The sequence below is a fragment of the Neocloeon triangulifer genome, unplaced genomic scaffold (assembly GCF_031216515.1).
Source record: "Neocloeon triangulifer isolate White Clay Creek 2 clone unplaced genomic scaffold, ASM3121651v1 ptg000015l, whole genome shotgun sequence".
NCBI classification, from domain to species: Eukaryota; Metazoa; Arthropoda; class Insecta; order Ephemeroptera; family Baetidae; genus Neocloeon; species Neocloeon triangulifer.
The window spans coordinates 4314058-4327014 of NW_026775557.1; the positions used below are offsets into that span (position 1 = coordinate 4314058).

Sequence of the window (12957 nt, forward strand, 5' to 3'; positions counted from 1 at the left end):
CAAATCTGACCAACAAAGTATTATATAATGGGTTTGTACGTGTTAATTAGAGCTCTTTGTAAGGCAAATTTATTCATGATTATAATGATGTGAATGCATTTATTATAAAAAAGATTTATAATGTTGTTATTTCTGAACAATTAACTGTTTTACTTTTGCATCAATTGGACAAATAAATAATAACAATTAAAATTAAAGTGAAGAAAACCGACGTTTTCTTTGTTATTTTTTGTATTGTTTTTATTATTAAAAAAAAAGTTCAAACCAACTTACACTATGACTCATATTAGTCCCATTTTAATTGAAACGCTTAGTGCATTAAAGTAAAAAAATATGCAACAATGCATTATTTCTTGTTCATTTGAAAAGTGAGACAATTACAAAATTCAGTTATCAAATGGGAACTCTCAGTGACTGGAAATTTGTGCATTTCACTGCATTCACATTACTAAAAAAATTATCATGTCACTTCATGAAGAAAGATCAACTTCTTTTTTCGTACGATTATGTGAAATGCATTTCAAAATTCTCAATTTAAAAGTCACAAGCAGAGAAGAGGATAAATTACATTAATTAATAAGTAGATACATAATAAGTAGCAATGTAATTTATTTAAAAATGTTACTTAACAAAATTTTTTTAGAAAAAAAAAACTAGATTAGAATCTGTAAAAATTGAATGTAAACATTTTGATGCAGTCTAATTGAACAAAAAAAATAATATAACGTAATATATAAGTTTAATAAAATTAATGAATAAAATTATATAATAAAACTATGGAATAAAATTTAAAAAAAAAATTTATTTGTTTGTTATGTTAAATGTAAAATACTTTAATAATTTTAATTTCAAATTATCTTTTGTGCATCTTGAACTGAATCACAAATCAATTTACTTTTCTCTGCCAATGAGTGATTTAGAGGAATTTAATTTGAGCTATTTTTTTGTGATGGCCGGCGACTCTGACTGAGCGAACGCAAATATCCTTCAGAAGGTCGGGCCCGCATTCAGCTATCGGCGAAATGCTGCTGACTCTTGCAAAGACGAGAGCGTGCGTGTGTGGCGAGCCAGCATTTTTTCGACTTGCGAAACTGCACGTTCTGAAGCGGTAAGCAAACCACCTGGATGGGCACTCGAGTTCGGAAAGTAAAAAAAAAATGCAAATGAAGCGACGCGACCGGCGACCTGAGCACCGAGGAGAATGGAGAAAAATTCATTCACGCACTGATTGTTTGCTTCAGAATAATGCATGTTTGCGACTCGGCCAACCATCACTGCGTCATTATATTATTTGTGTCTAGTGATTTTATTATCTCGGAGAAGTGGAATTTCATGATGAAGAAAACCTGGCAGACTGATCTGATGTAAGGCTGGAGGTGGAGGATATTTTATATTTTCAACATTCTCAATATTGTGTTGATTTTATGGAGTTGCATGTTTAAGATTTCTCCTTTTATGACTTCGTAAACAGCTCCAGGATAAAGAATTTGCGTGATACAGCTCATGGTTAAAGTTCTTAATCAGTTGATAAGATTGAATTTTTATTTTTAAAGTTTCAAAAATTAATTGCATAAATTTATTTTTAAAATTTAAATAAAAAAAAGTAAAAACGTAGTTTTATTCGTTATTCAGTCTGAAATTATTTCATTGTGCTCTAATTTTACCAGAAACTGATTCCGAACTTCTTTTAAAATTTTTTTTTCAATTTTAAATTGAAATCAAATTTAATCTAAAAATGAAAATGTGTAAGTTATAATATACACAATTAATCTTACTATTTGTGCTAGGTTATAAACTTCCAAGCATTTCAGGTATCTAATTGAAAAGCCTTCCAAGCCTTAAAAATGTTTAAAATTTTAATTAAATTACTTTGAAAGTTAATTTTATTTTAGTTCACTGTATTTTTATTTCACTCTGAACCGTTAAGTAAACTATCAATTTGAAACGGTCCTTTTACTTAAACTATAATCAAGTAAAATAAATTAAAATTTGTAAAAACACAAAATTTCCACATATTGCTGTAGGAATGCATTGCAAGCTAAAAATAATATATTTATGAATTCCAAACAGAAAAAAACTCACTGTTAAATCTGCCTCCACTGGAGCGCTCCTTGTGTTTGCTGTAGTTCTTCCCCATGGCGCGAACTGTATCCCAGTCTAATTCCAGTCACTGAATCCCCAACGAATCTCACTCTTCGCAACTCATCTTGGATGGAAAAGATGCTCGCGAATAATCACCTCGGTTCACGCACCACTACTTAAAACAAAACGCTGAAATCACGGCACGAATTCTAATTGCGGGCACGTCTGTCGGTTAATTGCTCGCAGCGCATTCTCTCTCTGATTGCAGCGACTTGTTATTATCGCACCTCGCCAGACTCAACAAACTCTTTGAATAGGGAATTATGCCGAGGAAAAATTCGTCCTGGCCGAGGCACGGAACGCACGCACACACGTGAAGTGCACACCGCGAGGCGAGGACCGCGAGTGAACCATAACACTATCTCACTCACTACCGACTGCACTGACGTCACTGCATCGGTCCCCTCCAGACTTGACTCGCAACAGGCCGAGTGACAAAAGCGCCTCACGTGTGTGTAATTATTTCTTTATATCAAAATTAAGGTAAATTTATCTCGTGTGGAAAACATAGAATTTTAATAAGTGATTTTACTTTCAAATTTATATGTCATGTTTAATTTCCTCCCCACTATTTAAAAAAAGATAGAAAAAAATGAGAATTATAAAAACTAAATTTAGCAAAAAAATTGTTTTTCATAGTTGCGTATTAATATATACTTTTAAATTGACTCTCAACTTTTAATTGTTTCATTATAGATATTAATTATGTATTTGTTTACTTCAAGTTAATTTAACTCATAAATCAACCATATCTTAATTAACACAAGCAAAATTAAATTAGAAATGAATAGTAAAATTATAATTTTTTTTTGCAAAGCTTGAAAAAAGATTATCTAGTCACTCCTGACAAGAAGTGCTGTTTTTAGGCACAGGTTAATTAATAATGTATAATAAAAAGGAAATTTCCTAACAAAAAAAAAAAAAAAAAACTTTTTTACTCACTTTAATGTATTCTAGATTTTATTTACTTTTCACATAATGCGAATGTTAAAAATCGCATGAACTTGCAAAAATATTTAAAGAAAATAATAATGTGCAGCCTTTATTCATATCTGGAAGAGCCACAAAAATTATTATAATTTTTTTTACATAGGAATTGCACATATAAAAGGCTTTTTTTCGGTACAAAGTAGCACAAATTGTTTGTCGTACCAGAAACACAAGCATTGAGAACCACTATGGCCTGTATAATTGTAAGGATGCCCAGCATACCACAAGCCGTTTTTTGCATTCACATCCACAACGCTACCGTCGCTCCACAAGTAACTTCCCCTAGGCCGACCTTCGTCTGTACCATGGATCCACCAACCATCTAGACAGATTTTCCACATTTGCAGGCTTATAATTTTGATTAATTAAATTAGTTTACGTGGGCTGTTAATGCCTTTAGCTTTGGCCCAAACCGCCGCCAGTTCGGGACCAGTTTTCACGTCAGGCAAAACCATGCCGAGGTTTTCGCAATACGATTTAGCGTTTCTCCACGTCATCTGTGAATTGTTAACATATAACATTACAGAGTTTGAAATTTTTCTACACATTTTTTACCAAACTATTCACAAACTGGTACCAAACTCCATTTGCAAAAAGCATGTTTGGGCCACCTATTTTACCTGTGATTAAAAGTATATTTAGTTTATGTTTTAATTAAATATTTTGAATTCTAAAACATTTAACAATCTTATTATAGCAAATAATGTAGAATACATATTTACAAATATTTTTGCTTACCAATGTGTGTCTTCATCATGAGCTGCAGCTTATTATATTTCAAAGTTTCCATTTCCTAGATTTTTATGTCAGCACAATAAAAAGATTTCATAAATTTTAACGTCATACGTAAAGGCGTTTTGTCTCGTTCAGCTGCAATTCAAAGTCGGATTTTGCTTTTGCCAGTTCTTCTGCCAAAACATCGCATTCCTGCACCTTATTATCTGATCTTAGGCCACTGGTAGACTGCGACAGCCAGAGGCGAGATAAGAAATAGAAACAATAAAATATATTTAAATTTTAATACACATCAATTGACTTACGTTCAAAACCTCGGTCACAGTTTTAAGTTCTTCGCTGAATTCGTTAGATCGTGAGTTGAGTGCCTACATTTAAAAATTAAAATTTCTCTTTGCTACTTAAAATATTTGTTGCGTTACAGCGACACTATTCGCCAACGTTTTCGAACTCGCCTCTACAAGTCCCAACCTCTGAGTAAGTTTTTCTATCGCCTAAAAAGTAATTTATCATAATGAGGAAAAAATTAAAAATAATTCAGTTTTTAAGTTAGGCATTATTGAAAGACTTTTCAGATGAAAAACCTTAGCAGTAGCGGTGTTGGAGTCCACAATCTGTTTCCTGACAAGCCTATTTTCGGACTCTTTCTCTAGCATGATATCTTTGATTTCTGTAATACTGTTGAAAAGTTACGGTTTATAGACACTACTTTAAGAAATTAATTACAGAAATTCGCTTTTCTTCAGGGATTTTTCTAGCTGCGAACAGTCTTGGCCTTTGCATGAGCTACAGGTTGTTTCTGTCCCCTTTAAAAAGTAATATGGTTTTTTTTTTTTTAAACCGATTCGAATTTGGAAAAAGGTAACTTTACCTCTGCAAAGGCAAAAAGTGCCAAGATGTAGAAGAAAAACAGGGCAACATAATGAACGGACGTGGCACCCATGATGCTTTCGCCCAAAGTGCTCTCGTTGATCTGATGTTAATTTGGCATTGACCGCGCTTTTTAATCTTATTGCAGAGGGCCATAGGATCCGCTTGTGCATTGCGCAATTATTCACACTTTCCTTGAAATGTTATTGAACTGTTGACCCAAGTCCAGTTAAAAAAACAATAATACATTTAAATATAGGAATTTCAAAACAATCTTAAACAAAAAGTGCTATTTTTCTGAAAATTGTTTTCATTTTTAACATTGAATTTTACATTCGGAGAGACAAAGAGCTAAAATTTTTAATTGAAAAATGACCAAGTTCTTTCAGGGCCAGATGGAAATATTTAAATGTAAATAAATTTTTTTTAGAAACTTGGCAATAACAAAAATTAAAATGGCTTAAATTCCTTTTGTAGGCCATCGATTAAAATAAAATCTTATTCTCACAAATTTTGTTTTTCACCAGAAAAAATCCTTATTTGGAAACAAATTATTTCAACTGGTTGGCAGAAAAAAAATGATCAATTCGGTTTTTAGAAGTTATTAAATTTATTTTATTTTTGATAGAAAAAATATTTACTTGGTTTTCATTTCACGGCACAGTTTAAATAAAAATATTTGGTATGTTGAGAATAATAAAATTTTATTTTCGATACTTGATAAGAAATTATAAAAGCAGGAAAAGTGGTTACAGATGCACTTATTTAAAGACCAATTAAGAGGCAAATCAGCAGAGTAAATTATTCTTTTGTTTCAGGTGGCATTTCACAGACAAAAGACAGTTTCATGGTACAAGGTCTCGCATAAAATCTGCTGAGGTACAAACACATGCATTGAGGCGCATCATCCGCATAATTGTACAAGGGTTCCCCATAGTGCCATCTGCCTTGGCTCAAATCCTGCACAACTGTACCATCGCTCCATGCGTATTCTCCCTTAGGACGACCTGCGTCCGTACCATGGATCCACACTTCTACAGAAATTTGATTTTGACATTTGCTGGGCGATAATTTAAGGAATATTTTTACCGTAGAGATTCATGATGCCGGCTTTGCCCCAAACTACCACAGAGTCGCCAAAAGTTTTTGTGTTGGGCAAAATCATGTCGCGGTCCTCGCAAAATGATTTAGCATCATTCCACGACAGCTGCATGAATGTGTTGTTTAAACCAATCAATTTTAGCGCAGTTTATTAAACGCTTACCTTGGTTTCCTCATAATGGTACCATCTTCCATTTGCGAAATTTATGCTATTTTTGGGATTTTTCAATAATGTATCTACAAATATATTTTGATTACGCTTAACTTGAGATATTTGGCAGAGAAATTGTTTTTAATAGAATATTCAGATGTACTAATAAAAATTTTATTATTTTACCTCATTGTCAGAATAAGAAAATATTCAAAGGCCACGCATCAGCTCTATTATGTTGGCCAAAAAAAAAGATGTCTTCCGCCCGAGCCATAAGGCCCCATGGCTCTGACGGCAGCCGTGTACCAACATAATTTTGGGATGCGCAGCCTTTGAAAATATTATACAAAAAAATATTGCTCACCTAATTTTAATTTTAGCTTGTCATATTTCATATATTTCGGTTCCTAAAATTAATATTTGGACCATAGGAATTCAATCGATAGGTAAAATTGTGGCGAATTCATACATAGAGGCTCTTTGTCTTGTTCAGCTCCAAATCAAAGCTAGATTTTGCATTTGCCAGTTCTTCTGCCAATAAATCACATTCCTGAACCTCTTTTTCCAATTTTGGTTGACAAGTAGACTGAAAATAGTGATACAATAGTTTAGGCACAATTTACTTCCATGAGAAAATAGTGGGGAAAAAATTGGATAAAATAGTATAGAGAAATAAACGTTACGTTCAAGTCCTTGGCTACAGTTTTAAGTTCCTCGCTGAATTTATCAGATCTTGAGTTGAGTGCCTACATATCATAGTCAAATAAAAATTACTGTCACATTGAAAATCTTAAAATTGCTTCGATTTATTACATTTACACCATTTGCCAAAGTTTTTGAACTCCCCTCTACAAGTTCCAATCGTTTTGCAAGTTTTTCTATGGCCTTAAAGAACAAAAAAAATTAAAATCAGGCTAAAATTAAATAGTATATTTTTCTAAATTTTAAACGTTTAAAGCATTAAAAACGAGAATTCAGATGAAGAACCTTGGCATTAACGGTTTTGGAGTCCACAATTTGCTTCCTGACAAGCCTATTTTCGGCCTCTTTCTCTAGCATGATATCTTTGATTTCCGTAATGCTGTAATAAATTTTATGAAAATAAAATATGTTGTTTGAATTGAAAAACGGAATATATTCTAAGGATCGCGGGGTGGGATCAGATGTTTTTAGTTTTCCTATTAAAAAAATAAAAGACTCTAACAACCATTTAAGAAATACCGTTCCTCAATTATTTAAGTGAAAAAAAAACAAGTTGATTGAGAATTAATATAAAAATCTTAATTACAGGAATTCACTTTTCTTCAGGGCTGCTTCCAGCTGCAAACAGTCCTGCTCTTTGCATGAGCTACAGTTATTTCCTGTACCCTTTAAAAAATTTATTTTTAAATATATTATAGATTTTTATATGAATACTTTAAATGTAACTTTACCTCTGAAAGCGCAAAAAGTGCCAAAGTGTAGACGAAAAACAGGGCAACATAATCAGTGGATGCGGCACCCATGATGCTGTTGCCCCAAGTGCTCTTGTTGATCTTATTGTTAATTTGGCATTGACCGAGCTTTAATCTTTGTTCAGTGAGCTATATAGGGTCCGGCTGTACATTGTACTCACACTTTCCTCGTTGTGCCATTGAACTTTTAACAAAAGTGCCAGCAATGCATAAAGTAAAAATATTAATTTTATTAATATTTTATATTAAATTCAGATTAATGAATTCAAAATAAACCTTGGAGAAAATATTGAAACTTAATGTTGAAGTCCTTTTTTTATATTGTGGTTGGCGTGTCTCTTTTGATATTGGGCGTTTTAGCAAATTAACTATTATTTGTCATACCGTTTCTGCTCATTCATCCAAATTCAATTTTTTTCACGATTTTAGGAAGATTAACAATAAAGTAACTTAATTGTTTAAAAATTATAAGGTATTGCAATAGCAACTTGTAAGAATTACTCAATCTCTTGCTGGGATTAAAAATGCCATTTATACTAAATGTGACGACCTTTTCCTTGATACTGGATCTTTGATTTGTTCTTTGAAGATTGTTTTTTCTATCAATTTTAAAATCCATAAAAAACGACTTGAAAGAAAACAGTAAATCTATAAATTCCAACTGAAAAATAAATTAATCGCGTCATGCAGTACATCAATTCATCAATTTAATGATGAATTTTGTCCAGAAAAATATAATCATTACATTTAGCTTTTGCAATCTATTGATCAAAGGAGGACGCATTATCTTCTGCAATAAAACTTAACGAAGGAGTTGCGAAAATCCCTTAGTTGCGGTGCCCCCTTTGAAAGTGTATAATTAAGGAGTACACCGATGACGTGCAATTCAATTAATTAGTTTCCTCTTTTCTGCCGAGTCACGCAAGCAGAGTGCAAAATAAAAACCCTACAAAGTGAAATAATTTAAGTCATCAGCGAATTTCGAAATTTTAATTTCAGATTGGCAGTTGAGAAGGACAGTGCATAAAAAACGGGGAAATAGGTGCGCTGCAGCCATAAAAGGCGATCTCTTTGCATCTCTGAAAATGAGCGGTCGTCGTTGCGTCTCCCTGCCTCCGTGTCGCGGCAAAAAATGCACCGAGCATGTACAATGAATAATTGCTCTGGTATATACAAACTGAAAAGTAGTCTCCTCTCTGTACAGGTCGGACACTTAAGTGTTTAAAAAATCACGCACGCACCACCAGGAAACCAATCGACCTTGGCGAGCAAAAGACCGCCGCGCCGTTTGTATAAAACTCCTCTCCGGTACATGAAAGTAGCAGATGTGATTATTCATATACGTGAAAGAGATTCCGCGTGTGAATATTTAATCCCCGGAGCAATTTCGAGCGCAGGAACTGCTCGATGCCGACGAGATTAAATTAATGGCTCTTGGTTTTTGCGACAGCCACAAAAGGTTAAGTACACGTGTATATGCACAGTCTCATTTCAGCGTCAGGTAATTACGTGGCAACTTCGGCTTATCTTGGATTCGTTTTCTTAATGTGTCTTTCTTATTTCACAATTAATTCACTTCCTTAATCAGTTGAAAGCTTAAGAGGGATTAAGATAAGAAATTTAAATCTCAAATTTTACTGCGAAAATTGTGCCCAAGATTTTATTTTTAAATCTGTAAGTTAGAAAATTAATGCTTTCCTCCTTAATTATTCCATCTCTCTAATCCCTCGCTTTGAGAAATAGCTCGGCTAATTTGCCGCATCAGATTATAAAATTACCTCTTTGGTTTTCGATCTGCCTCCCAATCTCTCGCATACAAAATGAATTTGAGAAAAGTGTTGAACTTGAGAGCGTTCGTGAGTGAACCGCGACGCCTCGTCTCGCCTGCTGATGGCGTGTAATTATTAAACACACCTATAGGCGAAACTGGTTGAAGAACTGCTCCTTGTAAAATTCAAATTTGCTCCTTTTCTGAACGCCGCGTTTATACAAGATTAAAGATCGCAGCGGCTACCACGGAAGGAGGCAGTTTTACCCAAATTATTATCCACGTCATTTATCAACAAGGATAACAAAAAAAAAATGACACTTGAGGAAGATTTATCTCAATTAAATTACTGTGTCTTTGAGCTTTTGTCTCATTAAACTGCTGTGGCTATATAAACATGAGAAACTTTGGAGCAAAACAAAGTTTAATTGGACGTGAAACGGCCTAGCTTTTTTCAGTGAGAATGAACATCACTTGCTTGCTGGTGGGTGGTCGGATCCGCTGCGCCTGGTGAAGATTAATTGCTCACTAAAGCATATAATAGAGCGCAAGCAGCAGCGTGTCTATAATGTCCGTTTTTACTTTGTTTGAGCTTCCAAGCTACACAATTACCCAAATTAAACTGATTTTCAGTCAATATATGTGATGAAAAGACAATTTAAATTTTCACAAACCTGTTGGAAAAGGATTGAAAAGATCTGAATAAGCTGTTGACAAACACAATCTTTTTATTAATAAAAGTTCTCAAGAGTTTTGAGGACTGTGAACAGTTACGTCCAATAATTTAGAGGAAAGGGTTAGCTTCAAGACAGCACGATCGAAGACACGAATTCATCCTCTCTTTTACGACTCTTTTATCTAAAACAACGGCACCGCCACAGAATCATAAAGCCTATGAGCCCCACAAACAAGCTTTTCGTTTCGGCACATTAGCCCCATCAAAATGGACACTTATCAAAATTTCTTTTAACTGCCAAGCGTGTTAAGAAAGAGTGTTTTCTTTTCTTGACCACGGACTGAAACTCCATTTTAAGTGATTTTTTTTTTATATAAGTCTGCAAAAAAAAACTAATGAAAACATGCTGACCTGCATTTCCTAGAATTAAATATACAAATAAACATTTCTGAGAGCAAGACCTTGAAACTAATTTTGCACAAAGACACGTACCAAAACAAATTTCAAAGAAAGAAGAATCTGCGTGCAAAAAATTCCGAGCAGTCGCGCTTTAAATGAATCTCACTTTTCATTCAATTCGAAATAATGCCGCGTGTAGATTTTAATGATATGTGATCCGCGTGTGCTGCTGGCTGTGTTTCAAAGGTGCGATGAATATGCACCAAAGAGAGAGGAGGAAAAATAATGAGCGTCTGCTTTTGGTGTGTCTGGGTTCTCGTTGTGCAGCCGTATTGGTTTCGATTTGAATTGGAAAAAAATCTTCCTGCATCCTTTGACCCTTTTCGCTCGAGTCCGCCAACGCAGCAGTGATCTCGAGTGGCGAGCTTGCATCAGCCGTTGGCAGGAAAGAAAGATTCAAGTGCACAATTCTGCGTAATTGCTCCCGCTGGGTGTACAGACGAGACGCAGACGGAAAAAGGAACATAAGAAAATTGCAGCCTGTGGCACTCGGCGTTTGCAATTCTGTTTCAATGGCGAGACAATCGGCCGTCTGGTTGCGCGCAAACAATTGCAACTGATCACCAAATATCAAGACGAATATTTCAAATGTAAGATCTATTTTTAGTTTACATACAGTGAAATATTTATATATTTGTTTTGCTTACTAAAAGCTCAATGAATGGATCATGCTAAAAATTTATTTATCAAATGAGGTATTCAGTATTTATTTTAAAGTCAATGATAGTTTATTGTCTATTTGCCTTTACGTATCTGCAACTTGAAAAATTGCAAAGCTCCTAAGCAATAATCGTAAAAATCAATCCTTATATACTACAAGTGAATAATTTCATATCTTTTTTTCAAATGTTAATTACAAAAAATAATATGCACATATTAATAAGCAGAGCCCAAGGAATGTGTACACCAGAATTTTAATCATCGTCTAATTTGTTGAATACAGGCATTCCTTACGTTTCGGTAAATGGAGCCAGGTAATTGATTTACATCTAAGATTTCTTAATTTCTAGACATCTGGTATCTGAATAAAGTCGAGATAAAGATAAAGTTTCAAGATATGATAACAGTATTTCAGCATGTAAATTTAATAATAAAAAAATTATTGAAGTATGTTATAACACATACATATTTAATAGAAGATAGAAGCAACAAAATTACAGTTTTTTTTTAATTAAATATGTGTTTACAAAATATTAAAATATTGTAAATATAAATTTAAAAAAATTATTTAATAATAAAATAAGTTCCTACCACTGTAAAAAAATTTAAATTAAATTTATATTAACACTATTGAATAATAATAATGTAATTAATTTAATCATTTTGATGTCAAAGTATTAATGGAAAATCTTTATTTAAGTTTGAATAAAAATTTTGTTTTTGTCATTTATTTGGATGAGTTCATGTATGGGGCATAGTTGCCCTAAATTCGCACCCAATAAATATTTTCTTGAAACAAAAATTTGTTGTGAACTGCTTTTCTTTGCAAGGGCTCCTCAGAAGCAATTTTACAGAACAGTTGCCGAGTGGTCACGTATCCAGTTTAAGTATTGAGAATTGCACTTGGAATGACAAAGTGAATTATACGAAATAAATTGACAAGAGCAGCAGCTGGCGCTCTCGAGACTCAGATTCGCATTGAGAAGACTGGCTGAGAAGAGCAAGAGTGTTGTCAAGTGGTTTGAATAGGCAGTGTGCGAACGAGGAGACCAATTATCTCCTTAACATTTTGCAACAAGCTGACTGAACGAGAAAGAAGAACCTGCAAAATCTTTAACTAATTTTACTCTAATAGTTTGATTTATTTTGCAGGTTAAAAAAAATTTCAAAACCAAATATATACCGATTTCTTATAAAATTCTTTTGTGTATTTACAAAAGGGCGTCATAATGTTCACTTTTAATTCAATTGATTAAAGTTAATTCAATTAGCAGCCGTTAAAAGTAACAAGCGTTGCAAACACTTTCAAAGCTTAATCACAATTCCATGCTGCATTACATTTTCAGAGGAGCAGGTGCTGCTGGAACGTGCTCATTAACACTTGCGTTCTGTTTAATCTAACCAAGCAAAAGTCAAGCCACATGTTGTCTGGGAGACAAAGTGCTAATTAACCTAATTGCACTCTAACAACGAGTGTCAACACTCAGTGCACTTCGTACCATGCAGACACATTCAAAGACTTGAACAAACAAAACAATCTCTTTCAATCCTTTTCTTAGGGTGTTTACGGTGAGGGAATAATATCCCAGCCTTGAATTCATCTCATCTCTCATATAAATGTTTTTACTTTAAATTGAGGTTAATAAATCGAGGTGCCAAGTGTTGCACAAATTGGAAAGTAAACATAATTTGCTGATTGGCGCAAAAGCAGCTTTTAGCATTCGCCAAATTAGTAATCGACTTTTTTGTGTGCGCGCGGGCTAATATTACTTGCACTTATTATTGTGTGTCGATGTATCAAATGATAGGCACCTTAGCTTTAATTCGCGCGCCAGCCACTTTAGGAGCGATGGTGAAAGTAGCGTTACTCTTTGCAAAAGGAAATTAAATGCACCATAAAAAGCGAATTTCGCTTAAAATTGGCCAAAGTGAGCAGCCACTTGCGGAGCCC

General features: G+C 33.8%; 3 protein-coding genes across 10 annotated transcripts in view; all 3 read right to left on the reverse strand.

Moving 5' to 3' along the window:
• LOC132202852 (breast cancer anti-estrogen resistance protein 3 homolog) overlaps positions 1-12957 on the reverse strand; it is a 63071-nt gene that overhangs the window by 41355 nt on the left and 8759 nt on the right. The window contains exon 1 of one of the 3 annotated variants that reach the window (XM_059630115.1): positions 2083-2503. The exons of the other annotated variants lie outside the window; for them this stretch is intronic. Within the exon in view, the coding sequence (XP_059486098.1) occupies positions 2083-2137 (55 nt within the window). The 5' untranslated portion in view covers positions 2138-2503. Of the gene's footprint in view, positions 1-2082; positions 2504-12957 lie in introns of those variants that run through there. 3 annotated transcript variants of the gene reach the window in all.
• Positions 3073-4884, reverse strand: LOC132202401 (C-type lectin domain family 4 member F-like). Its single transcript, XM_059629295.1, has 10 exons — positions 4739-4884; positions 4594-4673; positions 4452-4545; positions 4290-4361; positions 4173-4235; positions 3979-4095; positions 3871-3925; positions 3688-3752; positions 3512-3629; positions 3073-3454 (listed from the first exon to the last, which is right to left on the reverse strand). Exons 1-10 carry the CDS (start codon positions 4808-4810, stop codon positions 3228-3230), a joined length of 963 nt encoding a protein of 320 aa, XP_059485278.1. The 5' UTR covers positions 4811-4884; the 3' UTR covers positions 3073-3227.
• Positions 5423-7577, reverse strand: LOC132202274 (C-type lectin domain family 4 member F-like). Of its 6 annotated transcripts, none has more exons than XM_059629085.1 (10): positions 7423-7577; positions 7278-7357; positions 6977-7070; positions 6803-6874; positions 6673-6735; positions 6459-6575; positions 6354-6396; positions 6002-6075; positions 5827-5944; positions 5423-5768 (listed from the first exon to the last, which is right to left on the reverse strand). In XM_059629085.1, the coding sequence occupies exons 1-10, from the start codon at positions 7492-7494 to the stop codon at positions 5539-5541; spliced, it is 963 nt and encodes a 320-aa protein (XP_059485068.1). In that variant the 5' UTR covers positions 7495-7577; the 3' UTR covers positions 5423-5538. The 6 variants fall into 6 exon arrangements, with proteins under 6 accessions (XP_059485068.1, XP_059485066.1, XP_059485071.1 ...); XM_059629083.1 differs by having other exon boundaries at positions 5423-5771; positions 7423-7576; XM_059629088.1 differs by having other exon boundaries at positions 5423-5771; positions 7278-7350; positions 7423-7574.